The 27,350-nt window shown below is 43.0% G+C and overlaps 1 protein-coding gene across 4 annotated transcripts; it reads left to right on the forward strand.

Annotated features, from left to right (window-relative positions):
* Positions 1–7,784: 7,784 nt before the first annotated feature.
* SAMD14 (sterile alpha motif domain containing 14) lies at positions 7,785–27,336 on the forward strand. Of its 4 annotated transcripts, none has more exons than XM_012548415.3 (10): positions 7,785–8,391; positions 13,792–13,843; positions 17,180–17,346; positions 18,866–19,154; positions 20,043–20,130; positions 20,297–20,371; positions 20,493–20,652; positions 23,252–23,374; positions 23,626–23,781; positions 24,671–27,336. In XM_012548415.3, the coding sequence occupies exons 1-10, from the start codon at positions 8,383–8,385 to the stop codon at positions 24,824–24,826; spliced, it is 1,275 nt and encodes a 424-aa protein (XP_012403869.1). In that variant the 5' UTR covers positions 7,785–8,382; the 3' UTR covers positions 24,827–27,336. The 4 variants fall into 4 exon arrangements, with proteins under 4 accessions (XP_012403869.1, XP_031821923.1, XP_031821922.1 ...); XM_031966062.1 differs by lacking the exon at positions 7,785–8,391 and adding an exon at positions 9,496–10,308; XM_031966063.1 differs by lacking the exon at positions 13,792–13,843.
* Positions 27,337–27,350: the final 14 nt, after the last annotated feature.

Genomic DNA, 27,350 nt, shown 5'->3' on the forward strand with positions numbered 1-27,350 from the left:
GCCTATGCCTGACTTATTCCTTTGAAGGGGAGGAGGGAGAGAGAGGGTTGTATACGTGTGGTGGGAAGGTAGTGGGGGAGTGAAACTGGAGTTTGACTTCTCATGCAGTCTCCTTCTCCAAGTGAACAAGTGATGAGTGAGGGATTTGGAGTTTTGGAGCAGAGGCTACCAATTCACCTCTGATTAAGTCACTGGTCCCATGCAGAATGAAATCACTCTCTCCCTGCTCAGCACCAAGGTCAATCTACCTGGGTTTGAGATAGGGAGACCTAGACCCCATCATAAGGTAGCAATCTGAACTCAGGTAGAAAGACATGCTCAAACACTCCCTTTAATACTTACTAGCTTCATGACAAAAGACAAATCATTTAACATTTATGAAACTTCTTTTTTCTTCATCTGTATAAAGGGAATAATACCTGTAGTACCTATTTCACAAGTAGTTGTGAAGCTCAAAGAGATAATATATGTAAAGTACTTTGTAAGACTTGAAGGGCTATATATATGTCAGTTATTATTAGACAACTAGTTGATGCAGTGGATCGAGCACTGGACCTAGAGTTAGGAAGACTCAGGTTTAAATACAGCCTCAGATACTAGTTGTGTGATCCTGGGCAAGTCACTTAACCCTATTTGCCTTGATTTTTTCATCTGTCAATGAACTGGGGAAGGAAATGACAGACTACTTCAGGATCTTGGCCAAGAAAACTTCACACAGGGTCATGAAGTGTCAGACATGACTGAATAACAACTCAATATTATTATTAAACTTAATAAACTCTAAAAACATAGGGGCCAGACAGGGTCCTCTTAATCTTTTTCCGTTGTAATTTCAGTTTATTTCTCCTTCACTTCCTGAATCAAGCCTAGGCCTGGATTTAAGCCCTTTCTTTTAATCATTTCACCAGGGCCTGTATGAACAATACCAGACCTTTATTTATCCAGTTAGCCATTCAGCCAGCCAACAAGCATTTCATTGGCTTATACCTACGAAGCAGGAAAGAACTTCATGGATCATCTAGTCCAGTCCCTAATTTTGTTCATATCAGAGACAATTAAGTGATTTGCTCAAAATAATATAATAAGTCAGAAGCAAGATGTGAATGTAAGTCCTCTGCCTCAGTACTCTTACCTCTTGGAACAAGATACCTCACTATTAAGCATCTCCTTTATACAATGCACCTTGTTGGTCTCTGAAGATACCAAATAATCCTGATCAAGAAGTTTTCATTACAAATCATCGCTACCATTATTAGAACTAGTATTTATCATTACTATTAATAGTAATAATCCTTCCATTGGTATTTGTTGTTGTTCAGTCTTGAGTCTTTGTGACCCTATTTGGCCAAGTCTTTTGGCAAAGATACTGGAAGAGTTTGCCATTTCCTTCCCCGACTCATTTGACAGATGAGTAAATTGAGGCAAACAGGTTTAAGTAACTTGTCCAGGGTCACAAAGCTAATAAGTATCTGAGGTTGGATTTAAATTTAACAGTCTTCCTGACTCCCAATCTGCTGCTCTTTCATGGTGCCACCTAGTGTCTTTCATTGGTACAGCAATTTGAAATTTATCCCATTTTCTCTTCCCAACTACCCCATGAGGGAAGTAATAATGTTTGTTTGTTTGCATTTCCGTGGCACTTTAGGATTTACCAATTTTTTTGTGCAGGTGTTATCTCCGTGAGGAAACATTCAGCTAGTACACACAGCTAGTACATAGGTGACTGAGGCACTTAATTTTCAGTTATAGGAGCATAGATTTAGAGCTGGAAAGACACCATGGAGACCAGTTATTCCTAGTTCCTCATTTTACAGATGAGGAAACTGAGTCCTAGACAGGTTAGTAAATAGCAGATCTATGGTTTGAACCCAGATGTTCCAACTCAAAATCCAACGCTTCCCCCAACTCCTCACTGCCCAGTGTTTTTGTGTATCCCTTCTGATTCTGGATTGTCTCTTAAGTACTTTGCATTGGGGTAGGTAATGGGTGACATCGGGAATCCAGAAGTTGGGAGAGAGCAATCCCCTCTTGAGTCTTAAGGAAGTCCCTATTGGAAGGGAAGACAGATCTTGCTTCTGAACAGCTCCCAGTCTAAGGAAGAAGAAACAAGCCCTGCCTTCAGCGAGCTTCCAGTCTTTAAGAGAGTGTGTTCCTTCTTTAACCAGAATCATAGGGAGTTTCAGTCTGTCAGGCTTTGGACTGCTGATTCATACCATTGGCTTCTTTAATGGAACTGAAAGCTAGGATGCCAGAGACCCTGGATGGGAATAGGGCACGATGAGGCTCTGGTGGAGTGGCTCCAGGCTATGCTGAGAGGGAGGAGAGGACAGGGCTAAGGACAGAAAACTCATGGGTGGCACTGGGATTTCATAGTTAATGGGCCATGTCTATCTCTTCATTATGAGTTTAGCAGAGTAAAAACCTAGACAAAGATGAGTCTAGTGACTTAAAGAATAATAGAAGGGACTATAAAGATAGTCTAATCCCAATCACTTCATTTTATTAGGTAGGGAAAATTAATTTCAGAGAGGGAGAGTAACTTATTTATGGTTATAAATACAAAAAGTGTGCAAGTACAGCCAGAATAAAGTTAAATCCAGGCCATTGGACTAAACACAGTGTTTTCCATGCTATTATCATGATGATGGATAAGATGTTACAGGTGGTAGCAAGAAGACCTAGATTCAAATCCTGCCTTAAAGACTTAATTTAGTTTTGTGATCATAGGCAAGTCATTTATTCTCCCTAAACCTCAATTTCTTCATCTGTAAAAATGGGGTTAACAATGAGCAAGGGTCACTGTGAGGTCCAAGTAAGGTAATGAATGTGAAAAGTGATGTAAGAATAGGGGAAAGTATGGCACCTGTGGTCTCCATGACATAGGAAACTCCCTTTCCTCTATGGTGGTCAACACTTAAGAGCTTTAAAAAGTTATTAGGGCAGACATAGAGCCCCCAGTCACATTGAAGCCCACAGGTACGCCCAGGTGAGTACAGGCAAATCAGATTAAAATGTAATTATTGGGGCAATTAGGAGGGGGAGTAGATAGAGAACGCTGTCCCAGGAGGACTTGAGTTCATATTCAATCTCAGAAACTTTTTTGTGACCCGGGCAAGTCATTTAATCCCATTGACTTCAAAAAAGAAGACTAGAAAGGAAGAAATTGTTCAGTCATATTCTACTTTTTCTGACCTCATTTTGGATTTCCTTGGCAAAGATACTGGAATGGTTTCCTATTTTCTTCTCATTTGACAGATGAGGAAACTGAGGTAAACAGGGTTAAGTGATTTCCTCAGGGTCACACAGTTAGTAAGTTCTTGAGGCCAGTTTTGAACTCAGGAAGACTCATCTTCCTGATGTCAAGCCTGAGGCTCTATCCACTACCAATTGCCCATTAAAATGTAATTAGGAAACATCTAACAAGGATAATAAAAAAAAATACAATAGAATATGGATAGTATTAGTATGTAGTTTTCCAACTCAATATGTTGACCATAGGGATCTCATGTAAGATTTAATAGTCCCATTGCTATTTGTTTGACATCACTAGTCTAGAGAACTGAGAACAACTCTACCCACTGCATTACCATGTAGTTTTCAAAATGGGAGTTCTTATTATACCATGAAAATCATCTGTCTCACTACCCAAATGCTGCAATGGTTTCTCACTACCCAAATGCTGCAATGGTTCTTGGAAAGGTTCAGGAATAAGGGAAAGGCTACTTTCTCTGATAAGAGGTGACTCCATGGATAGAGTGCCAGACTTGGAGTCACGAAGATTCTTCTTCCTGAGTTTAAATTCAGTTTCAGATAACTAGCTGTGTGACCCCAGGCAAGTCACTTCCCCCAGTTTGCCTCAGTTTCCCCATCTGCCAAATGATCTGAACAAGGAAATGGCAAACCACCGCAAAAACAAAACAAAACAAAACTATTCCACAGGCTCATGAAGAATCAGACACAACTGAACAACAAATATTCTGATCCATACAATGACAGTCCCCATAATGAAAATCACCAATCCCTAAGATCAGAGATCAACAGGTTTCTCACTCCATAAAGTCTGAAGAAGTATGTCTTACTATCTCTTCCTGGCATGAGAGCAAGTAATGGGGAAGGAGACAGTTGGGAAAATCCCATCTTGTTGAGTTAATAGGTTCTCCAGCCTTCCTGTGTGCCATTTATATACTACTAGTCTGTCAGGAAGGGAAGTGGTACATTGTTGTTTGCAGCCGATTGCCTATTTTGTCATCCCTACATGTGTGAAGGGACTTTTCGTGATGTGTTGTGGAAGATGAAGATACTGAATTGTTGTGCTAGGCCCTATTGGATGAGTGTATGTATTGTTTTATGATTGAGTTCTCTGTGTGTTTGTTCCATGGTGTTTTCAAGCTTAGAAAACACTTTCTATGTGTTGTTCCATTTGGTCCTTACAACAACAACTCTGTGAGATTATTGTTATTTCCATTTTACAGATGGTGAAGCAGAGATAGACATAGTTTAAATGACGTACTCTGTGTCACCGGCTAACTAATAATGTCTGATACAAGATTTGAACCCACACTTTCCTAACTCCAAGTCCAGCATACAAACGCCTGAGCTACCTCTCATATACGGTATCATTATCTATTTATTTGGGGAGGCAAATGACTTACCCAGGGTCACATGGCTAGTACATTCCTGAGGCTGAATTTGAACTCAGGTCTTTCTAACTTTGGGTTCAGTGCTCTATCCCCTGTGCCACATAGCTGCTCTTAGTATATTAATTATTAAAGCTGGGAGAAGTCTTAAAAAAACCAGCTGCGTCTAAACCCCTGATTTTATAGATGGGGAAATTAAGAGACAAAGAGGAGAAATGATCTTCAAAGTCACACAACGAATTAATGACAGAATTAGCAATAAAATCTAGGTCTCCTGCTTCTCCTAGTCTAATGTTCTTTCTGTTATATCCTGCTTCCCCTGCTGGGCTGTGTTATTAATGCAAAGCACTCATTGTAAATTTTCTGTGTGTGAAGGTTTCCTCTTCTTTTCCCATCCAGAGAAGGGATGTACTACTCCTTTAAAAGGAAAGAAAGAGAAAAGGAGCCAGGATCTGAAGTGAGGAGGAAAAAATGCCACCTGGGTAAGAGTATCTTTGCCAGAGAGTAGAGACAGCCCATTGGTGATCTGCTCTTCTGATTGGCAGAGAAGACTCTTCTCTACTTTCCCCATCATACCCATGATATCTATCTACTTCTGTTCTGTGCTCTTGGCTCAATATTTTGGCAAAAAGGAGAAACTGAGGCAGGGGATCATTAGCACAGAATCCCAGGAAGATGCTGAAGATGCCTATGACTCTTGAGGTTGGCATATTTAGAACTTTTAGTCCAGGGATATGCTGGTATATGTTTAACAAATGACTCACAAAAATAAAAGGGCAGGACACAATCTGCATTTAATTTGCATTATTAACATTTTCTCCATCACTTTCTTAAGTCTAGACAATCAACAAAATAAGCCAAACTCTGATTTATAGCATCTGCTAATTGATAAATAAATAGATAATAATATATAATATAATAGATAATAAATTGATAAATAAAAGTGTAAATGCCTACACTAAAAATTTAATAGACTCACAGAGGAAATAGGATTTAGTAACAGCCCACCCCTGCCTTCATTTCTTTTTATACCCTATTGTCCCCACCTCTGGCTATAACTTTGCAACCTTAGCCCTATTTTGGGCTCAGATCTGGTTTGGGGATCCTTCATTCATGATGGTTTTGGGATTCAGGGATAGGCCTGTGTGTGCCACACTCTCGAGACAAATGTAATCTGGTTCACTTCGAGTAAGCAAACAGATGCTATACAGCACATTTGGGGGTGAGGGAGGAAGAGCACAAGAGAGAAAACAAACAATGATGGGATGTTGAATTCTGAGAGTTAAACCTCTATAGACTTAATGGACTGTCCATAGATTCATTCATTCACTGGTTTCATTCTATAAGTATAGAATGAAAGTATAGAGCATCTGGACTTGAACTCAGGAAGATTCCTGATTCCTGTTCATAAATTCAAATCTGGCCTCAGGCACTTATTAGTTATGTGACCCTAGACAAGTCACCTATCCCCGATTTTCTCAGTGTCTTCATCTATAAAATGAGTTGGAGAAGGAAATGGCAAACCACTTCAGTATCTGCCAAGAAAAGGCCAAATGGTGTCACAGAGAGTCTCACATACTGAAACATGACAACAACAAGAACCCATGTTAAGCAAGAATCAAAGTGCTCATAACAGAAAAAACAAAAATAATGTCTTCTCTCAAAGAATTTACATTAGATCCCCATGGGCATACTTAAGATTTTCACAATCTCCTGTAGACCCTTTTCAATATATATTTTTGTAGCATCTTTCTTCTGGAGGATCTTTCACACTTACAAATATCCTATTTTAATGGGAAAAAACCCAAGTTTGAAGTAAAAAGATGATTTCAAGTTTTGTCTCTGTTATTTAGCAAGCCCTAGACCTTGAACAAATCAATCCACCTGTCACCCATTTTCTTCATCTGTAAAATGGGAATCACCCTTGCACTATTGTCAAGAATTCTACAAACTTGCTGTACAAATGAGACCCATTCCTGTCCTATTGAACTTTCCAATGTCTCCATGATTCTTGAGAGAGCCATATGTAAACCTTCATGTGCTCCTCCCCTTAGATTCTAATTTATATGCTTATCTTCATTGGGATAGGAACTGGACTGTGATTTTCTTGGCATAGGGAACTCCAGAGTGAGGGAACTCATCCTCCCAACGCAGGTTGGCAGTTTCTTTGCAGTTTATAATCTTAAAGAGTTACCTACAAGGATGAGAAATTAAGTGACTCGTCCCGGTTTACACAACTGATATGAGCTAGGTATGTAATTTGAACCCAGTCTTCTATTCACTATGACAAATAAACCCCTCCTCTATGGGGATCATGGTAGAGTGGGGAAAAATATTGGATTCAGGCCCTCTTAAGGAAAAGGAACTGACACATTCTCCTGAGGTCTTGGTTTGCTCCTCCATAAAATGAAAGGCTGAGTTAGGTGGTCCTTCAATTCCTTTATAATCCTAGAAACCCCATAACCCCACCCCACCCTCATCCCTTTATAAACAGAATTGGGATTAGGAATAGGCGAGGTGATAGTCACAGAGGGGATGGGGGTGGGAAGAGAAGCACGAGGAGTCTTTTTGGAGATGGGTTTTTATAAACACACTTGTTTTTTAATGGCAGAAAATTCTGCCTGGTCGTCAGGTATTTATTTGGTGATCCCCGAAGTCACCTGCGTACCAATGAACGCCCAGGGGGCGCTATTTTTAAACTTTGCTGGGGGCGAACGAACCCCTTTTTCCCGACTCAGACCCTTCCAGGCAGAGTTCCATAAATCGCCCACCCTCTTACTAATTCCATAGACCCTTTTATACTCTCGTAGCTTTAGATCTCATAGGTCTCTATAGATTTTTAGCAAAGACTAAAATAGTCTTTGATCCCAAAGGAAAATACCAGCACTGGCCTCTGTCCTATCTCGGGAGCGTATCTCCGTTCAAACGTTTCTTGACAGCCCCCAACCCATCCCAGAAATAGCTGCATCTGCGCTGTCCAGAGCCTTGAGCCAGGGATCACCAAAGCCCAAGTCCCGTATACCTCCTCCTCCTCCTCTTCTTCTTCCTCCTTCTCTTCCTCCTCCCCCTCCTCCTTGGCTGCCCCAGTCGACTCCTCCTCTGACTCCCTCCCTCCCTCCCGCTCTTTGTCTCTCCCGCGCCCGCCCTCCTTGCCCCCCCTCCCCTCCCTGCATCGCCACCTCCCCTTGGGGGACCCCGGAGGGCTACGCTGACGCGACGATTCCGCGATCTATTGCGGGGCAGGGGAGACTGGGGCAGCTGAGCTGGGGGAGGGGGCGGGACACACACACACACACACACACACACACTCACACACACATACATGCACAGAGCATCCTCCTGTCAGGTCTCGGGGCTCCGCCTGTTCCCTCCAAACCTCTCTCTCTCCTCTCTCTCTCTCTCTCTCTCTCTCTCTCTCTCTCTCTTTCTCTCTCTCTCCCCCCCCCCCCCCTTCCCTCCCTCTTCAGCTTCATCCCTCCTCTTCTTTTTTTCCCATCCCCCACGTTCCCATCTCCCCTTGCCCCGATCCCCCATCACTCATCCCTGCTCTGGGACCATCCCAGTCCGGCCTTCTTAGATGGAGCCGGGTGAGTCGGCTCGGAGCTGCCTGCTCCCGGGGTGACGGGGCCAGAGAGGCCACAGCGGGTAACCCCCTCCCCCTTTCTCCACACCCCCATCTCCCGTCCCCGCCCCGCGGACCATGGATCCAGAAGCCCCCTCGGTTTTAGAAAGCTGAAGATGACAGATGCTGGAGGTGAGGAGGGCGGGCGCGGGGGCGGGGCGGGGGCTCGAGGGAACAGGGGCTGGTCCATGCCCTCTCCCCCTCCCTCTTTTAGGGGGAAACCTCCTAGGCTTTTTCTATCAGACAACCCACAGAGGGGATATCAGCTGCGGGATCCGCTTGTTTTTCATATATAGAATTCAGAGTGTGACTGGGCGGGCGGAGCAGAACAAGAGTGGGGAGGTGGATTGGAAGGGCCTTTATTTTCCCCATTGGAGAGGAGCTCTGAGGGGGCTTGGGGGAAGCTTGGGTGATGCTAACAGGAGGGGGTGGGGAGAGAAGGATTTGTGTCGCTAATCCCATCCCTTCCAGCCCCAGAGAAATTAATAAAAAGCTGGAAAGGGAGGGTAGCAGGAGGAAAGACAGAGGCATTAACTCCTTCATGTCCTGAATACATTTCGATTTATGAGATGGGGAGAAACTTCATTCATCCAGGTTGGATTGACTTGAATAGAGCGATCTATGGAGAGGGGTCCTGTATGATCCTTCCTCCACCCAAAACACTCCTGGACCGATTTGGAGAGAAAAATTTACGTTCTCTTCACCTCCCCAAGCCTGTTTATTCAATGAAAGGTAGTCCGTTCACTATCCCTGAGTCAATGGATAGCGAAGAGTCCAATACTAGATAAAGCAAACGCTGGAGTTGGTTCTTCCTCCTGCCAGTTCTTCATCAATCAGCAGCCTTCGCCCCCAAACTGGCTCTTCCTGCTTGGAACCTCCAAGGCAAAGGTCGTATGCCTTATACCTCTCCCCTCCCCTGCTCCGGGCTCCACCCCCTGCTCCTCCCAGTTCTTCCCTCATTCTTTAACGGATGCAGTCTCCCCTTTTCTCTCTCTTCTGTGTCAAGCCCCACTTCTTATTTCCTCTCATCTCATTCACTCCGCATCTTAATCTCTCCTTCCGTCTTTCCCTCCTATCTCTCGCTCACGACACTCCCCTCGTTCCTTAAACTGCCTGTCCTCACTTTATATGGATTAAGGTGGCTCTCCCTCCATTCCCTTATTCTTTCTCTGGCTCCTATTCTTTTTTTTTTGCTTCCAATTTCCTTTTATTTCTCCCCCAGCCTATCTTCTTTTTCACCTTTCTTTACTTTTCCTATTTTCTTCCCACCTTTCTGTTTCTTTTTCCTCCTGCTTTTAGGGAACTGGAATCTCAAGTTCTTGACTTACTCCTTGACTAAAGAGAGATAAATTCTGCGTTCTGATTGGAATGGGGTGGGGCCCATTTGAGCTTCTCATATCTTCCCATAGGCCAGTGAATCAAATCACATGGAAAGGGTTCTAGAGGGACTCAGTCCTTTTCCACTCAGGGAAGTTTGATTTTGGGTTTGAAAAGGGAGAAAATAAGGGGAGCTGGGATCTTTAATTCTGTAGGACTCAGTTGAGGAAGATAATTTGAGGAGCTGCCTCAAGGAGCCATAAGTGGGATAATGTTGAGGGAGAGTTCTTAAAGGGCCTTCTCAAGAGAGGCAGTATTGTGTGGTAAGGACCTGAAGCTTAAAGTTAAAATATCTGAACTCATTTTGCTTTGAAACTTCCTCAATGTGTGACCTTGAGAACATTTCTTTGGTCCTTTCCATTTTAGAATGGTTTAGCAAGCAAAGCATTGAATTTGCTCAGAATATTAGGGTTCAAATCCTGCTTTTGACTCTTGGCAACTGTGTGATCATGGGCAAATTACTGAACTTCTCTGAGCCTGTTTCTTCATCTGTAAAATTAGAATAATGATACTTGCATTCTTTCATTATAGAAGATCTATAATTCCTCAGCGCTAAAGAAACATGGACTATGCTGCATCATCATTCTTCCACAGGGAAATTAATGGAGTGGTCTGGGACTGAGAAGAAGAATCCCTTTGGGAGTAGTAGAAGAATAGTGGGAGTTATTGGCGGTGAGGAGAGTAAGAAGTTATACAATGCATTCAGGCTGGAGGGCTTGTGCCTCAGTCAGGCTTCTAGGGTCTTCTCCTAACCTTCTGTCTTCAAGAAAGCTGTCACTGCAGATTTTCTTCCTTAGGGACGGCTATTTTAAGAGATGGCAGAGGGGCACCACCTCATACTTAAGGCTTGGAAGATAGTCAAAAGTTGACATAGTCCCTATCCTCCTGGATTTCAAAATTTGACCTGGAATAGAGGTGGAGTTGGGAGTGGTGAGGGTTAGAATTACAAATGTATGATCAAGGAAAATAGACCCAGTTCCCAATGTATGTGGGAAAGAATTAGTCTGAGAGGATGTTAGGATGTTGGTGAAAAGAGAGGGAGGGAGGAGGGGTCATTTGGAAAACTTTCTGGGAAGCTTTCAGTGAAGGAGAGGCTAGTTCTGAATGTGTTAGAGGAGTTGGTTTCATATTCTGGCAGAAGTTCAAGCCAGAAGGAAGAGATATGGAGCATAGGAAATCAGCTTTGTGGAGACATAGTACCCAACATAGAAAAAAAAAAAATCCTCAGGGAGACAGTAGCCTCTTCCTCTCTATTTCATAGACAGTGTGAGGCACCTGGGACACCATACTGTGTGACAAGAATTCCACTTCCTGAGAGAATAAGAAAGTAATAATATGGGCTCTGCATTCAATGATATCAAAATACTATTAGACCAATAAAGTCTGTGGAGAGAATGGGTGGCTCCTTTGAGAGACTGCCCTCCCTCCAGATCTGTATGGTGGATGCTTAAAGTAATTGACTCATTCTCTCTCCCTCTCACCAGGATGAAGGACAATAATAATTTCACTTCTGGGGTAGCTAGAAGAAGCAGATCAATAAACTGAATGATTGGAGTAAGGAGTCAGGAAGAGAGAATTGGTGGAGAGTTCTGCTGCCTCTCCCATTCTTAACCATTATAATTAAGTATCCTTCCTTCTGTCCTGGCCTACTGGCCCTAGAAGTATCCTACTCTCTCCTTAAAGCCAGGAGCCCCCTCTCCAGGAGAATGTGGGAGGATTCTAGATGATGAGAGAGAGAGAGAGAGAGAGAGAGAGAGAGAGAGAGAGAGAGAGAGAGAGAGAGAGAGAGAGAGAGAGAGAGATGGAGATATTAGAACCAGAAAGAGCAACATGTTAGAATCTGTTTCTAGTGGGAAAAGGAGAATGTTTTTACCCATCAACTCAGTCAGTTGAAAACTCACTAGTTTCACCCAGTCACTGAGACTTTCTTTCCTTTCTCCTGAGTATTACTCTATCTGTCTGAAGCTCAGTTTTATCATTTGTATGATGGCTATAATAATCCTTGATTTCTACTTCAGAACCTGGAGAGTACATGTTTAGCTTGAAGGGAAATACTCAAGTCCAATCCCTGCTTTGTGGACACATGTTAAATGTTGTAAGGAAAATGTTTTGTCGATTGTAAAACAAATGTTGAATGTTGTGAGCAAAGTGTTTGGTTGAGTCTTATGTACAAATGGGAGCTATTATTACTCGCAGTTCTTTGAGCTAACTTCTTAGTCATAGCAACTAAGTTATGTCTAGGGTTTTCCCAAGGTTCCTCATTTCTTCCCTCACTGCATTGCCCTGATTTGCCTGACTTATTTTTTTGCCTCTGGCCCCACTGTACATCCTTCACTATCACCAGGGATATTGCCAACTTTCCCATCTCTTAGTCATTTTTCCCACTATTACTGAAATCTCTTTTCCAGGAATCCTTCCTAGATTCCTAGAGAAGAGGATATTTCATAGATTAGTGCTTAAAGCAGTTAGAGATTAAAATTCTCCCATTTTACAAATGAGGAAACCAAGGCCACATAGGTAGCAGGGGGAAGAGTCAAGAATTGAAACTAGATCTTTTACCTCCAAATCCAGTGAAAAATTGATCTCTCCCTGACAAATGTATTGTGTGCCCATTCTTAGTCTTGGTGCCATGTTCTTGTTATTATGTTCTTTGGCCTCTCTGATTCTATCTATAAGTATGTGTCTGTCTGAAAATATTCTTGGTCAGACACACTGAGTTTATGTGATTTTTTTTTTTTTTTTTTGCTGTACCACATAGAAAGAGATGGTTCTATATAGTGGGGAAAAGAATGTAGAGAGGAAGGAAGACGGATTGCAAAGAAAGAATCAAAGGACAGAAGAAACCCAATTCCATAAACATTTATTTAGTGCCTATTGTTTGTCTACTATGTGCACAGCACTGTGCTAGGATCTTAGCAACAGATAGAAAGAGAGAAGGAGGGAGGGAGGGGGAAAGAGAGAGAGAGAGAGAGAGAAGAAAGAAGGAAGGAAGGAAAGAAAAGAAGAGAGGGGGAGGAAGAAAGAAAGGAGGAAGGGAGGAATGAAGAAGGAAAAGAAAAGGAAGTACAGAGGGAGAGAGGTAGGAAGGAAAGGAAAGAAGGAAGGAGGGAGGACAGAAGGAAGGAGGAAGGAAAGGAAAGAGGAGAAAAGAAGAAAAAGAAAGAAGAGAAGGAAGGAAAGAAGGGAGGAGGGAAGGAAAGAGGGGAGGAGGAAAGGAAAAGAAGGAGAAAGAAAAGAGGGAAGAAAGACAGGAAGGAAAGAATATGCAAGCAAACCAGAATTCTAATCTCAGCTTGGCCACTGATTTACTGGGTGTCTTTGAGCAAATAATTTCTTCTCTCAGAGCTTTAAGGTCCTGATCAGTAAAATACAAGGGTTGGATTATACAGTCTAGAAGATCCTTTCTTCTCTGACATTCTGTATTCTTTGATAAAAGATTTAGAAACAGCTTGATAACACAATAGGTAGAAGACTAGGGTTCAAATCCAACCTTAGATATTCATTAGCCATGTACTTCTTGACAAGTCACTTAACCTGTCAGCCTCAGTTTCCCTCTATGTAGATTGAGGGTGATAATGATATTCACTTAATAAGGTGATTATATCAAATGAGAAAATATCAGATAATGCTTTGCAAACCTTAAAGTGCTGTAGACATGTTAGCTATTATGATGGGTAGAAAGAAGAAGTCAAGGATATTTAATGGGATTATTGGGTATTGACACTCCTTCCCCTCATTGCAGATACCACTCTCTCTCTCTCTTCTCACACAGTACCATTCTCTTTCAAGTGTGATCATAAATTCTCCAAAAAGAACCAACCTAGTTAGAAATCCATGAGGTTTTGTACAGTGGGAAAAAGCCCCACCAAACTCGTCAGGACCCATTCAAACTAAATGACATATGCGAAGTCACAGGGAACATCTGAACCTGATTTCCTGAGTTTTAAGTCTGAGGTTCTTACTCCTTTTCTGAAGCTGGTTCCCTTCTGCTCTGAGCTGGGACATGTATCTAGACTTCCTCATTTCAAAAGGGCTGGGGGGAGGCAGAGCTCCAGGTGGGTGGTAAGGGGAAGTCAGAAGGACCAATAGGCCTAGGATGGGTGGACATGGAACATCTCAACCTTGGCTTCTCTCTCTCCAACACCTCCCCTCCAGCTCTCCTGCATCATGGCTTCCTCAAAGCTCCAAGACACCGAGGAGGTTTTTGGTAAGTGCTCTGGTACTCATCTCTCCATACTCCCATAATCTCAGGGCTGGCCTCTGGCTAATCCCACTTTTCCTTGCCATTTTAGAGGATCACAGGGTTAATTTGTAGACAGCATACTGAAGGGTTCTGAACCCTATGGCTATCATTTTTTTTCCCCCACACCTTATCAGATACACGCCTCCTTCCTTATACATAGAGCTTCCCTATTATAGTTTCACCCACATAGGACATACAGCCTCCTTGGTGCAAATAGAGGTATATCATCAGATGATGTCTACCCATACATGAGCACTCACTCCCCCACTTCCCACTATATTTATTGTCTAGAGATAAGGACAAATGATGGGGAAATCCCCACAGGGCAGCACTCCCAGCATGCACTAGGGCAGCAACTGATGTTCCCACACTGGACTCAGAAGCTCAAAGGAAAAAAGGCAAAGATGGGAGAGAGGAGAGGAGAGAGGCAGAGATTGCTGAGAGCAGGCTCTTGGGACTTGGGTTTCTCCTGCATGAATCATGGATGAATTTAAATCAGAATCTCAGAGCTGGAAGGTACTTCCAAGATCATCATATCCACCTGGTACTTGAGGAATAAGTCTGTTGCCTGGACATTGAAAAAGATCTGGAGGGCTGAAAACAGAGACATGCTTTTACATAGGCACACATATATGTGCCTAGGATTTGTTTTATGCACACATTTTTGCTTGTTCCCAGATACACAGTTATGTTTGAGTTTATCCACCAGAATCCCTTCCACAGATTTCTCAATAGTCCCCTCTCTTCACCTATGGGATTTCTTTCTCTCTTGCTTCTTTTTTCTCAGCTCTGGTACTTAGTATTTTTGTGACTTTGGATAACTCATTTCTGCTCTCTGAGCTTCTGATTCCTCCTCTGTAAACTGAGGGACTTGGACTAGATGATTTCCAAGGTCCTTTCTATTCTCAATAACAGTCTCTAATTTCTCTTACTCCTTCCCAATGTCTCCCCATCTCCACATATCTAGGAAATCCTCTCCTGATCCTTTCTTCCTCCTTTCTTTCTTCCCCTTCTTCCTTCCCTCCTTCCTTCCTTGTTCCTTTTCTCCTCTCTTCTTTCATTCCTTCCTTCCCTCTTTTCTCATTCATTTTTTTCCCTGAAAAACCAAATAGCTGGAACTGCTGCTCCTGTACCCAGAGAAAAGTCCAGGAAAGTCCTTGGCTGCCTATGATTTCTGGTGGAATGGAAGTATATAGTAGTCATATCTCTATTTTCCTCCATCTTTGTCTTCTTCCTATCTCTCAGTCTCTATTGTTTTAATTCTCAGGTTTTCACTGCTTTGGTGTCTGTCTCTGTCAGGCCCTGTTGAGTCCCTCTTTTCCAATCCCCAATTTCTCTGCTTCCACAGCTTCATTACCATTATTCTTTGACTTAATAAGGTAGCTGTGTACAACCCTTTTCTCTACTCCCCCCCTCCCTCATTAAATATTTATGAGTTTACACTGCTTGGGGCTGCCTTTCTCTAAAAAGCTGTTGCTTTAACTACTTTTCAGAAAGAGAACAACTACACAGCAGAGGAACTGTACTCACTAATTGGGTTAGGGGCTCTCTATAATGTCTCTTTCCCCTTCTGGATGTATCAAGGTAAAAGAAGTCATTCTCTGCCTTATTTCTTACCTAGCTTAATCTACTGGGTATTGCCTCAGTTAACAGCCTTAATTCAAAAAGGCCAAGGTCTCCTACTGCATCCAGGGCCATTTCCAATCGATCTGATCTATAACTTGCCACTGAACCCAGATGGCTCCAGAGAACAAAGTGAAGCTGGTGACTTTACACAACCCCTCCCTCACTTAAATCCAACTCACTTGCATGTCATGACATCACCTCCGTAAAGCCATGGTCATCTTCCATAACAAACAACAAACAATAAGGACTGGAAATGGGGATAAAAGCAGTCACAGCAGTGCTTGAAGACTCACTGCTCTTAGTCCAATGCTAATTGGAACTTTCCTTTCTTGGAGTTAGGGTTAGAACTCTGGATCAGGAGCCAAGATAAACTAGACCTGAATCTCCCTTGCACATTTCATTATTCTGCATATGAATTTCCCTTTGATGGGATTGGATTAGGTGATTTCTCAGGTCCCTTGCAGCTAAAGCCCTATTCTTTCTAGTTGTGTTACTCTGCACAGCTCATTTCACTTTTCAGCATTAGAATCCTCATCTGTAAAAATGAGGATAATGATAACTACTTCTCCTAGTTGATTATGGTTTTGTAAAGCATAATGCCCTATAGCTGGTATTGTTATTACCTATTTAGTAAGTAATTTAGTAGCTATTTAATTTTTCTCACCTTTTTATGAGAAGATATTACTTATTACTATCACTATAATATCCTATTAAAAATAACAATAAAAATACAATAACAAAAGTAATAATAGTAATAATAATAACAAACAGGAGCAGTTTTGCTAGGCTACACAACTCCCTGCTAGCTACAAGAGGCACTGGGGATTCAGAAAGAGTCAAAGAGAAAGGAGCTAGTAGCTTTAAGATGACAGACTTAGGGCTGGGGGGAAGGGAGTTGTTCAAAGAATCAGAGATTTGGTACTGGAAAGGACATCTTAGGTCATGGAATCCATTAGGGAGCTTCAAACTCAGTTCTTCCTGACTCCAAGCCTTGGATGCTATCCACTAAGCTCCCCTGAGATGAAAATCTTTAGAGTCCTGAAAATAATCTGAATATGTACACTACCTGTGTTCACATAGGCATAGATAGAAAGGTGTGTACAACTCAGTGTGCTCACATGTCCGATAGGGTGCTTACTCCTCTAGTGTATAGATGAGCAAGTGCTAGTTCTCTGGGGAAAGGACTCTGTGAATGAATGGAGTCAACAGAAATGGTATACATACTCTACTACAGACTGAGGGGAAGATGTAGGAGACAGGAAAAGAAATGCCAGATTATTTGCCAAGTCCATAGATGTTAAATGGGGCTATAAGCAAAAGACTTTATACAAGTTCATCTATAAAGGGCAAAAGTTTCCCCAAAAAATTTTTTTTGGGGAAGGAAAAATCCCTTTCCACAATATCTGAGGGAATGGTATAAAAGTAGCAGTCAAGGCAGGTGGGGCTCAATCTATAGTCAACAGAATGCAGGTAACAGAGCTTCTAGGTATAGGAGTGACTGCCTCCATTTATTTCTTACTGTTCATTTAAGTAGTACCATCCTTACTGATAATAATTCTGCTCTGATTGTCTTGGTCTTCATCTCTCAATGACTTTTTTGTCACTTCATGTCTGTTATATTCATGTCTCTGGCCTTGATACTCCAATGTCTGTCTTACTCTGTCTATGACACAGACCTGGACTCAGTGATCCCAGAGACAGTCAGACTGGACAGCAGCCTCCATAAGGCCCGGGCCCAGTTGCTGGCCAAGGGCAAGCGTCACCGGCCATCTCGTTCTCGGCTACGGGACAGTGCCAGCTCAGCTGAAGAGGGCGATGGTCCAGAAGGGCCAGGGGTCAAGGTCAGAGCTGCTTTCTCCCCTCCACACACAAATATATTAAAATACAACAAATATGTATTAATACATATGCATTCCTTGATTAGGATACAAGCTATAGGAACTGTTTCATTTTGGTCTGTGTATCACTAGTGCCTAGCCAAATGTTTGGCACATGGTAGGTGCTTTTAAAATACCTGCATGCAGACCATACAGGGAATTGGAGAGGATACAAAATTTAGATAAGACACAGTCCTTGCCTTCAATGAGCTTACAGTAGAAGCCGTCCACACAGAGAACTATATTACATGTAAGTGTACTCAAGTTACAAACCAAAGTGAAATCAGAGTGAGTAAGCCTTGTCCAAGATGATCAGGGAAGCCTTCTTGGAGGAGGTGGCCTTTGGACTTTAAGAGACAAGTAGGTTAACTTATATTAAATTGTTTGCCTACTTGAGGGGATGGAGGGGGAGGAAAAGAGAGAATTTGGAACTTAAAATTTTTTTTAAAAGTAAAAATTATTTTTACACAAAATTGGAAAAAATAAAACACATACATATTTTAAAAGCGATATGTAGGAAAAGAAAGACAGGTAAGAATTCAACCTTCAACTCTAAAGAATGGGTAGAGCAAACAGCAAAGAATACTGCAAAGGATCACACGGATAATAGCAGTAGAACTGGAAAGGACCTCATTTTGCAGACGAAGCAACTGAGGCCCACAGTGATTATGGGAATTGCTAAGATCAAACAAGTAATAAACAGCAGAGAGGTTTGAATTCTTATCCTCTGACTTCAGAGCTAGTATTGTTTCCACCGTAGGATAGGTTATGAGTCCTGGATTCAAATCCTAGCTCTGGCATAGTATTATCCAGGGGACTCTGTGCAAGGGACTTTAACCCCTTCCTAAGAGCCTTTCTAAAACTACAAGTTAGTAATGAATTGGGGATCCGCAGGGATTTTCCCATGCTGATGAAATCATAGATCCAGCCCAAGAACAAAACAAAACAAAACAAAAACCAACCAAAATTCGCTAAAGAGAAAGAAAAGGGCTTGCCAGGAAATGACAATATGAAGAAGGGTTTTGGAGGTTGAATTCAGGGAACACGTTCAGGGGAAGAAGCTGGAGGAAAGATGTAGTACCTGGAGGAGAACATGGCCAGCTCATGAATAATTGTGGAGGATCTTATGAACAGAGGAGGTCGACCTTTTCTCCATAGGTTGTAACAATTCATATATAGCCCCGGGACCCCAGTGTCAATCCTCTCAACCTATTAACTAATGCCTCCTAACCCTGCACAGGGGGTACTTTGGGGATCGAACCCCATAGCTTTGAGCCCGGGAGTGAAGGTCCCCTATAGGTCCTTCTCCACTTCCAGGGAGCAAAGGGAGGGATTAATTATCCCAATCCCTTGGTTTCTAGCCTATGGGTTGTAAATGGACCCAGACTATAGGGTTCCCAGCCCTTTTTTCTGCTTCCCGCCACCATCCCACCCAAGGACCCAGGAGCCCTAGGCTCCCAGCTAATCACTCCGGGACTGGCAGGTGACGGATGGCTGTGGGAGTCCCCTCCACCGACTGCGCTCGCCGCTTCACTCCGGCCCGGGGTCTCCTCCCGGGGGGCCCTTCACCTTGGAGCCCCCAGGGTTGCGGCGGAGCTTGGACGAAGACGAACCGCCGCCCTCACCCCGTACCCGCTACCGGCCCTTACACAATGCGGCCTCCCACGAGGCTCTCGCTGCCGCCTCCTCGTCCCCCCCACGCTCAGCGCCCAGCTCTGACAGCTCCCCCAGCTTTGTGCGACGACACCACCGGGCTGAGCCGCACAGCGAAGGTGAGAACTTAACTAGCGTCAGGTGAAAAATTGGAATATGGATGAGTCGCAGGGCTGGGTGGGAACACTTCTACTTGTCCCACAGCGGGCCCTACTGGCCACATCTCGGTACTGCAAGCCAAAGGATAATTCCTCTTCTCAGCTTCCTTTCCTTGTTCGCCTCCCTGTCCTCATCAGTTCCTTCGGCTATGGCTGGGACTACAGCATAAGGAACTTCCTTTCTGCCCGTAGGCAATTCCTAGCTAAGATCAAGACTGAAATGGAATATAGAGGATATATCGTGGCAGAGGTGTGCTGGCCAGTGTTTAACAGATGGCTGTAGGACACAAATTTAATCTGCATTAAAAACATTTTCTCCCAAACTTTCTTAAGTCTATGTAATCAAAGCAATAAATCAAATAATGATTTGTAACATTTACTGATTTCAGAGTCTTAAATGCTTACAATGAATTTAGCGATGGACTCTCCAGAACCTGTTCAATTGATTCTAGCACCCTCTCAAGTAGTGGGAACGGACAGTAAAGAAAGTTCATCCATCCATTTGTCTTTCATTTAAACATTGATTAAGAACCAACTACATACAGAGAACTGTTCTAGATACTGATGAAAGCACATTGGATTTGGGGCTAGAAGAATTTTGTTCTGTTACTAGTTATGTGTCTTTAGGAAATCACTCTCTGAGTCTCAATTTTTAAATTTATAAAACAAATGAAATAAATGGTCTCTAGGAACCCTTCCTATGGTAAAGTAGAAAATAAAAATACATAAAACTCAGATAAAAAGTAGTTCTGCTCCCAGTGAATCTTGCAATGAATGAGAGGGTGGAATAGGACTTAAATTTAAGAGGTGTGCAAATTCTCCTGAATTCTTTTTCTCTAATCTCCAAAGATGATAGCCGTGATGCCAGCCCCTCTGAACCTGCTAGTCCCACTACTGGCCTAGACAAGAAGACTCGTAGAAAATTTTTGGATCTGGGGTGAGTAAGAGAGTTTCCCAGGTAGATATATGAAGAGAAATCGGGGATGCAACTTCTAAGGGTTCAATGCAGACATGTGTGTCTTTCTCGTTCCCAGTCCCAAGGCTCCCAGGTATCACTTTGGCCAAAAGCACATCATCTACATTTCCTTTGGTTCTTCTCACAGGGTTACCCTGCGCAGGGCATCAACAGGCAAGAACAGGAAGGAGAAAGGAAGCAACCGACTGTCTATGGGCAGCAGGTAACCTAATACCCAGTTGGGATCACTACCTACCAGTGGCCTGGTACCACAAAATTCATGCCTTTTACATCAATCTAGAACTCTCTGCTGGTGCCCTCTGATTGGCATTGTTTTTCTACAGGGAGTCGGTTGAAGGCTCTGGTCGAACAGGTGGCTCCCCATTTCTGCCCTTCTCCTGGTTCACAGATAGCAGTAAAGGTTCTGCTTCTTCTGGGAGCACTGCTTCCCCGGCCTGTTCCCCCAAGCATGAAGGCTTCAGTCCCAAGAAGTCAGCTTCTCAGGTTAGCATGGCTGTCCCTGAGACTCCTGATGCCATTAGGAGTTTCCTTTATACTTAAAGATCCCCATCCCCTCCCACCTTCAAAGTTTCTAAACTCTTCACTTGGTGCTCCTTTTTGTAACCTAGTTAGTAACTCCAGTTGTTACAGACTGAATCCAATGGCTTTCTCTTCCAAATCACAATTTTAGGTTCATGTTGCCTCCAACCAGAATTGCCTCTGGGAAATCTCAGAATAGAGTTCACCTATAGTTTATGTCTAACTCTCCATAATATCTATTCAAGTATTTAAGGTAATAATGCATATTTCTAGTATAGGACAGCTTCTATTTCACTCCACAGAAAATACATGGCGGGGAAAACCTTATAAAGGACTCAGAGCATTTCATAAACAATGATCAATACAATTCTTTTCATTCAGCAATGAAGGATACCTCCTCTATAATTCAATATAGACCCCTAGACTTATAGCATATTCCCATTCAAGAAATCTCACATTCCTATGGATGCTACTTTCATTTCAAAGACCCATATAGACTTAAAGTAAAACTTTAAGGCTTGGGCTCTCCCAAGGACAAATACTTAGCTTTACAAAAAAGGTAACTCCCCTAACATTCTGGGGATCTTACTTTTCTCCTAACTATGGCATGAGCTTGAGGGTTTGGATTTCTCATTTCTCTCAAATTCCAAAAAAATGCATTTGGAATTGCATTGCAAGAGAAAACTTCTTTGGATATGCATTGTACAACTAAGCTATTTAATAGCAGAAGGCAAATTCAACGTCATTTCTTTTCCTACATAATGACTTAGTCCCATGCTGCAATTCCCAGATACAGAGTAGTTAGATTCTTCTTCTAGGTCTCCTTCTCTAAAAAGTTGGCTCCCTGAACTCAAATTTGAGTTTCTGGGCAACACAATCTCATGTGATGGCACTGCTCAGGATCTCCCCTTCTTTCTAGAAGATCTGATTTTAGGATTTTCTGCTTTTTCCAATATGTTCTCAAAGCTCAGGAGCTCTCTTTTTTCTTGGTAGAAGACTAATTTCACCTCAACTTCAAAATCTCCCTTTCTCTATCCCGGAGACTGGGTTTCAGTAACTTTCTTTATGGATAACATAATTATCCTCCACAACTGCCACTTTGGGTTGAGATGTTATCCTTCCACCTCTGCAAAGCTGGGGCCAACAATTTGTTTCCAAGAGCTTTTCTTTTAGCTTCATGGGAAAGAACATAATGTAACTTCTATGTGCCTTCATCCCAAGGTGGGGATTGGTGGTTAGAGCAGTATGATAGAATGGAGAGAGCACTAGCTCTGGAGACAGAGCGCCTGGATTCAAATCCACTGTCTGACATTTCTTACCTTGAGAAAGGCATATGATATTCCAGGACTTCCATTTTCCCATCTTTACAATGAAAGGAATTAGAGTAGATGATTTTTGAAATCCTTTCAAGAACTAAGATCAATGATGCTATGAATTCCCTACCCCTAATGCTCAGCAGAAGTCTGATCTTAGCTCTGCTAACTATTCTAATGTGCTTAGTTTTCAGGAAGATTCTCTTTTATAAGTCAGTACAAAACCACTGAGGAGAACTAATGGATAGAGCAGCTGGCCTGGAGCCAGAAGACCTGAGTTCAAATCCAGTCTCAGACATGGTTAGCTGTGTGATCCTGGGCAAGTCACATAACCCTGTTTGCCCGTTTCCTTCTCTGTTAAACAAACTGGAGAAGAAAATGGCAAATTACTCTAGTATCTTTGTCAAGAAAACCACAAATAGACATGAAGAGTTAGACATGACTGAAATGACAGAATAACATTCTGTGAAAAATCTAAGTCAATGAGTTGATTACCATTGTATCTACATTGAATGAAGAATGTCTCAAACAAGTATACCAATCCTCTTTACAGAGATATGCAATTAAAACCCTAAACAAATAAATACATAAGGGATCTTTAAAGCTCAATCCCAGTATGTGGGCTTAATTCTATTCCCAACTATTCCAAGAAGTCTTACTCCCTCACTGTCTCAAATCCACAGTATTCTCTTCTTGACTATCCTACAGCATCCCATGGTCATTTATAATATCTTTCCATATCAAATGAGACAATTTACATTAGATATTCTGTAAACCTTAAAGAAAGGATTTAAACCAGAGGTTTCATTTATATGAGGAGCTCTTGCTATCATCTTTATTTTTAACTTATGGTCTCAGAAAACTCTTCAGAGCACTGAAAGATTGAACAAATTGTCCAGGGTCATGAGTTGAGACTTGAACCTATATCTTTTTGCCCACTATAACATGTTGACTCTGACCTTAAAGACTCTACAAATGCCAACTGCTATCAGCGCAGCAGCATTACTAGCATTATATCTCCCTCAAACAGACTATAAGCTCTTGGAAAATGGAGACCAACTCTTATATGTCCATCCCCATTCTTTCTTGTACTTATTTTCAGTCCTCTCTCCCTCCCCTCCCCTCCCAAAATCTTCAGTCCAGTATTTTCAAACCCAGAAGGAATTAAGTCCTCTAAAGGCAGATGGGAGTTAAGCAGGGATACCTGCAGACACCAATGTGAGCTCCCACTCTGAACATTTTCCCTTCAGGAATCCACCCTGAGTGATGATGACTCCACACCTCCCAGCAGCAGTCCTAAGATACTAAGTAGTTCCCGACCAGACCCCAAGTGCTCCTACCCTTACCACACACTCTCCCAGTCCTCTGATGAGGTGAGTTCAAGTCATGGGCCCAGGTGTTGGTGGAGGAAGAGGGTATGGGGACCCCCATTCTAGATAGTACCTGGGACCTGTCCATGGTGCTGAACACAGATTCCAAACCTGGGAGGTATAGGGCCCAACAGTTATCAGAAGAGTATTGCCCTCACCCCCACGAGTCTCTGGTGCAAAATTAGGATGGGTGAAAAGGCCATGGTAAAATCATCTTCCTTTTGTCCTTCTCTTTCTCTTTCCCCACCATTCAGTTCCTGGATGAGCCTCTTCCAACTGCTAACCACTGGACTAGTCAACAAGTGGGCCAGTGGCTAGAGAGTCTCAATTTGGATCAGTACACTGCTGAGTTTGCAGCTAGACAAGTGGATGGACAGCAGCTGCTACAACTGGATGGGGGGAAATTAAAGGTTTGAGAGAGGAGATACCCCTGAGTGGGTGGGCCTGGTGGAGCATCAAGACCTGTAGTCTCAGCTAAATTCCTGGATTGACAGTCCTCCACTGGAGGGAGGTCCTTAGTCTGACCTTAAATTCTGGTCTCTTTTCATTCCACTTGCACTTTTCCCTTTGGGGAAAGGAAAGCATTCCAAGGCCCACTTTGGTACTGAGGAGTCTCTGAAGTCTGGGGACTGATTGGGCTAAGGAGAATATTCCCACTTCTTGATCCTGAGTAGGAAAAACTATATCCTAGGCAGGGATCTGTCTTGACTTCTAGTTAAGATTCTTCCTCTGAAAGTACTGGATATCTCTGGCATGACCTTCCATTCTCAGCATGAAGATGGGGAGAAGTGGTAAGTGGGGGGAAAGTGGCATATATTGATCTAGGACTTCTGTCCAATGATTTTTTTTAACTTGTGCTTTAACATTTCTCCTCAGTGGCATAGGAAAGTCAGTCCACATGCTTCTATTCCCTAGCATGGGGATGATTGAAAATACATTAAATTCTGCTGTTGACAGGTGGGCCAGAGAATTCTGAGGGGAGGTGATAGAATTTGTGGGTAGAGTGTGTATGTGGGGAAAGATATTATATACAAGTCCTTTCCTTTCCTCTCTCTGAGTCTCTGTAACTAGAGTAGTGATCTCTCACCAAGACCCCTATGGGCAGAAAGGGAATTAAGCTGCACCAAGGTGGACACAGGTTAGACTTCAGAAAACACTTAGTGAAGTGGATTGAGAAAAGTTGAAGGCACTTTCTTATCCCCTCTTAAAAGAGTTAGACCAATGGACCAACTCCCCAAGTAAGGGGATGGCTAACATCTTTGCTGTGCCTCAAATGCACACTCTTCCTGAATTTCCTAGAGCTTGGGGCTCAGCAACTCCCATGACCGGGCACTGGTGAAACGGAAACTGAAAGAGTTGGTGGCAGCAGCTGAGAAGGAGAGAAAGGCTCAGGAGAAGGCTGAACGGCATCGGGAAAAACAGAAGCGAAAAGAGGCTGAAGCTCGAAAAAGCTAGAGGCTCCCAGGCTAGGAGCACAGACCATGCATGACTCTCTGCCTGCTGGGGCAGGGGACCCCTCACACTCTACTTCTTCCAGTCCAGAGGGAGGGAGGAGGAACCACAGGACCTCTGGAAGAAAGGGGGCATGAACGAGGGAAAGCTTGGACTAGCCCCAAAGTCCCAGACCCTTAGGGGCACACATTCCCCATTCACACCCCTCTCAGTACCCCTGTCTAAACCCCAGGAGGGGACCCCCACTGACTAAAAGGGGGTTCCCCTGGGGAGGAAGCAGAAGAATAAATCCTATTTCAAAGATCTTTGGTATTGAGTTGAGGATAGGAATATCTCCAAAGTCCCCAGACTCGAAGGGGTTAAGAATAACCCAGTGAGAAGGACTAAGGGTTAAACTGGTGCCCCAATTTGCAAGCATATTGTTGAGGAACAAGAATAGCATATTACTCTTGTTTCTGACTTAGGATTACTCTTGTAAGGGAACTTGAAGGAAAATTTGCTAAGATTGACCTTTGAATGACTTTTGCATCCGTGAAGGCTGTACTCCTCCAGAAAGGGAAGATATAGATAGAAGTAAGAAAGAACAAAGATAGACACCAATCCAGAATAAGAGAGAGAAAATTTGGGGATTCTTCTTTAAGAGACCCTAAAATGCTTTTGAGAGGGGAAGAAATATGTTCTTTCCCATTTTCTGGCAGCTGAGCTAAGAAGGGTAATTATATTTTCATCAGCCCTCTTTTTGATGCCGTTGGTCTTTGGCTTCCAGCTGAGCTCTGATCTGATTTAGGACTCAAAACCCATCTCTTGGTTTTTCCTCTTGGGATAATGATAAGGAGGATACCTGGGCACACTCCCAGGACAGGAGAAGCTTTAGATGCTTCCCTAACCATCTTGATACTTTGTTAGCCAAGGGAGAGCACTAAGTAGGGAAGGGCTGCCATTCCCATTAGAGTGCAATGATAGAATTTAGAAGTTATCTTCTTCCACCCCTCTCACCCCCACTTTAGGTGAACTGTACAGCTCTAAATTGTCCCTTTTGGTATTTTAATTCTTTGTCTCTCCTGTCCCCATGAAAGTATCCTCGGAGTCTCTCCACCCACAAAGCCTTGTGTCTCAAAGTCCAAAGCTTTCCATATTCCCCATTGACCGTAAATGTCTGAGGACTCTTGGCAAAGTTGTGGTACGGGACCCAACCCCACTTTAGAGCCTAACGAGTGTGTGTGTGCGTGTGCACACTGGGAGGGGCAGAAAGGGAGGGCAGGGGGGGAGTGCTGCTGGATCATACCTCATACTCCACAGGGTTCTCCTTCTGAGAGGAAGAGTAAAATCCTAAAACCTTAGAGCTGGAAGTGGACCCTGCCAGAGAGCAGCCAGCAGAGGGCAGCAAAATGTCCTCAGGGCTAGGCAGGGGCCATCCTGCCCTCAGGGTTAGTAGAAGGTAGCATAAGTTAATAGCTCTTTCGGCAACGTGTCAGGAACCAGTTTCTGTTCTTGTTAGGAAACGTCAGAGTGGAATAACACACCCTCCCCAACCCGTGCCCCAGATGTCCAAAGCCTTCATCCAAGGCCCAGGAACATTGCTATCTATCTCTCCTGTGAAGGAACCAGGTGTGATGGAATGTCTAAGAGAAAAATGAAGGGCTCTTTTTTCCTTCTCACCTGGGAGAGTATCCAGTTTAGATCTGGACATGTGCAGACTTTCTTTTTGTACCCAGAAGTCTTCATCCAAACAGCTAATGGCTGTGTCCCCTGGCTCTACTACTCCCACTCCACCTGTTTCTGGGGTTCTGGTCTCCAAAGAGGGTTCTCTCCATATACTGCTATCTCCCTTCCTTGTTACAAAAAGACCTCAGTTCCTGCTTTGCTATTCCCTTCCCTCTCTTAAAGGAATGATGAAGGGAAAAGATAGCAAGATCATGATTTGAATTCTTCCGCTAATGTGTAGCCTTGGGCAAATTGTTGAACACTTTGAACCTTATTGTTAAAAACTGGTAGTGGGAAAGGAGATGAGTAGAACCAGATGATTTCTAATATTCCTTTCTTCTTGGAAGAAAGCAGCAAAACTATGGGTGAACAAGGGAACTATGGGGGTGAATATTGTAGGTAAGAAACACAAAACACTCATTTAGGAAAAGCACAGAAAAGGCTCACTTCAAGTCTAGATGATACTGTCAAGGTCAAGTTCATGAAACAGAGTGGTGTTATGGAAAAACTTTAGATTTAGTCAGAGGGTCAGGGTTCAAACATGAGGTCCATTACTTAGAGTATGATCTGAGGAAGACTTTCCCAGCTGTAGGCCGTAATTATTAAATGAGGGGTTTGGATTAGATATTTATTCCCTTAAAGTCTTTCTAGTTTGGTCAGTTTTCCAGTTCTATATAGGCAACTTGAATTGGTTAGGGTAGAGGGGAAGATCCAAAGGGAAGAATCTCCCCAGGGATTCTATGGAAATAGAAATTGGCATCTGGGGGTAAGTGTAGTAAAGGGAATCACCATAGTTTCCATGGAATTTGTTGGGGTGAACACT

The sequence above is a fragment of the Sarcophilus harrisii genome, chromosome 4, assembly GCF_902635505.1.
Source record: "Sarcophilus harrisii chromosome 4, mSarHar1.11, whole genome shotgun sequence".
NCBI classification, from domain to species: domain Eukaryota; kingdom Metazoa; phylum Chordata; class Mammalia; order Dasyuromorphia; family Dasyuridae; genus Sarcophilus; species Sarcophilus harrisii.

Excerpts from the sequence above, each read along its gene's own strand:
- SAMD14 (XM_012548415.3), top strand. Across the intron at positions 19,155-20,042 it reads GGCTGAGCCGCACAGCGAAG|ATGATAGCCGTGATGCCAGC; the intron begins GTGAGAACTTAA and ends TAATCTCCAAAG. Across the intron at positions 20,131-20,296 it reads AGAAAATTTTTGGATCTGGG|GGTTACCCTGCGCAGGGCAT; the intron begins GTGAGTAAGAGA and ends TTCTTCTCACAG.